At 35.6% G+C, this 2,252-nt stretch overlaps 1 protein-coding gene across 1 annotated transcript in view; it reads right to left on the reverse strand.

Moving 5' to 3' along the window:
• LOC103583835 (tubulin delta chain-like) overlaps positions 1 to 1,885 on the reverse strand; it is a gene marked incomplete at its 5' end in the record, with an annotated part of 3,807 nt that extends 1,922 nt beyond the window's left edge. The window contains 2 exons of the mRNA XM_008565047.1: positions 219 to 402; positions 1,745 to 1,885. Of these exons, the coding sequence (XP_008563269.1) occupies positions 219 to 402; positions 1,745 to 1,885 (325 nt within the window). The remainder of the gene's footprint in view (positions 1 to 218; positions 403 to 1,744) is intronic.
• Positions 1,886 to 2,252: the final 367 nt, after the last annotated feature.

Here is a 2,252-nt window from a genome sequence, read left to right on the forward strand (position 1 = left end):
AAGCTTTCACACCTACAAAGTGGTAGCCATGCTCACTCCAGATCCTACTTCATGCTATTTTTCCCCCCCTGTGGCTGGCCACCGGGATTGAACCCTAGACCTTGGTGTTATCAGCACCATGCTCTAATTGAGCTAACCAGCCAGCTTCCTTCTTCATGCTTTAACACTATATTATCTGCCTAAGGTTAGAAAGGTTTATAGACTTATTTTTTACTTACTTGGAAGCAAACATATTCCATGCTTTGCCCACAATCACATCAAGTGGTTTTACTAAGAACTGGCTATTGCTGACCAATGCTGCAGACTTCTCATATTTGTTAAAGGCTCGCTGGGTTTTCCACACTTTGAAAGCATTAACAGGCTCTAACCAGGAAGTATAGAGAGCTGGATCTTTAAATCCCTCTAGAGGAAAAACAACATAAGCCATTCTTTACAGCATGAATTATTAATAGTGAAAACAAATTAATAAATGGGTATTTTCTCACCCATTTCATCATAAACCTTTTAAAACTAGCATTATATTGCTTTTGGATAAATGATCTATATTCATTGTACAAAAAAAAAAGTACAGTAGTAATAATTCACACCATTCAGGAAAGTATTAAAAAGAAAATCTTAAAGTCACCAGAATAACTGAAATGCAACCACCCAGAGAGGATGACAATGAACATTTTGTTGACCCTCCTTGTATGTGTGTAATTTTACACACATGCTCTTCTATAATCTGCAATTTTCATTCACTGATATGTTGTGAACCTCTTTCTATGTCAATAAATACCACTCATCGTTAAAGGCTCCTTATATGAATATACCATAATTTATTTAAGAAGTTTCCTGATATTGGGCATTTCAGTTGTTTCCACATTTTGTTAGTGTGAGAGATGTTGCAATGAATGTCTTTGCAAGAACACCTGGTGCTTTTATGTCATTTGCTATGGGTAAATTTTTGGAAGTTGGATTGCGTTTTATATCCTTTTTAAATCCCCTTGTTTTAAAATCTAAAATGAAAAATCTTGAGAGAGTATAACATCTGATTGACTTGAAATTATCTGTTTTTACTTCTTATTAGTTCTTTATCTAAAGGGAATTAGAGACTAGATTGGTTTTCTGCATATCACAGCAAGAAGTCCCAATTTGATACTGCTGTAGTCATCAAATAAGGATAAAATGACCTAGAGACCTGCCATAGAAAAGCAAAGGTAATGCAGGTACTGCTCTTTCAACTTCCTGAAAACAAAATCCTTGTCACAAAGACCCACTGGTTGTCCAGAAATCCTATTCTCTCCTTCCTCCTTAGTAACAGAATCCCAAATTTTAACTGCACTCTTGGCCACCCGTGTAGCCAGGTGTGGCACATGATGTGTCCCAGTCAATTGGACAGAAATGCAAATGTGATATGTGACTTTTGGAGGAGCAGGCATGCCCTTCTTTGCTCATTCCTGTGTGATTTAATGGCTGAAGCTCATACGGGTATCTTGGACTATAAGGAGGAAGCCACAAGGTAAGGACCAGAACAACCAGACGTTTAAATGACAGAATTAAACTTTTATCTTGTTTAAACTACTTCTATTTTTGTTTCCAGTCACATGCTAACTGATATAATGGTTATATTTTGCCACTAAAACACACAGTTATTACTTTCCTTTATATAAGAATAAATACAGGGAGTTTTTAACCATGTGTACCATGTACCACATACATGTGCAAAATCTACGTCATTGTTTTCACCTTGACTTCTGCTTACCCACATCTGCACTATGCACATCTTTCCCACGAAGGATGAGCAAGTTAGCAATGGAAGTGTTAAAATGAAGCTCCTTGTTGAAAGACGTTTTACCAAGAGGAGGAAGTCCTGACAAAGGAGGCCGAACTTGCCAATCAATACCTACCAAAACAAAGAAAAACAAGAGATTTTATAAATGGCTTTGAACAAGATCAAAAAAGTGTCTTGTGGTATATGTATTTTACATAAATTTTTATTTGATATGTAAAAGTTGATTTTTCCTCTAAAAGTTTAAAAATTCTTATCTGGTTGACCTAAAGTAATTCAAACAACTCAGTCTTAAGAAAGGCGTGAAATATTCATCACCGAATATCAAAGGATGATGGTAGGTACATAAAATGGAATTCTACTCAGCAATAAAAAGCAACTAATTATTGATAAATGCAACAACACTGATGAATCTCAAAAGCACTATGTTAAATGAAACAAGCTAGACTCTAAAGATCACATTCTCTATGATTCCATTTAG

Source organism: Galeopterus variegatus, unplaced genomic scaffold, assembly GCF_000696425.1.
Source record: "Galeopterus variegatus unplaced genomic scaffold, G_variegatus-3.0.2 Scaffold29079, whole genome shotgun sequence".
NCBI classification, from domain to species: domain Eukaryota; kingdom Metazoa; phylum Chordata; class Mammalia; order Dermoptera; family Cynocephalidae; genus Galeopterus; species Galeopterus variegatus.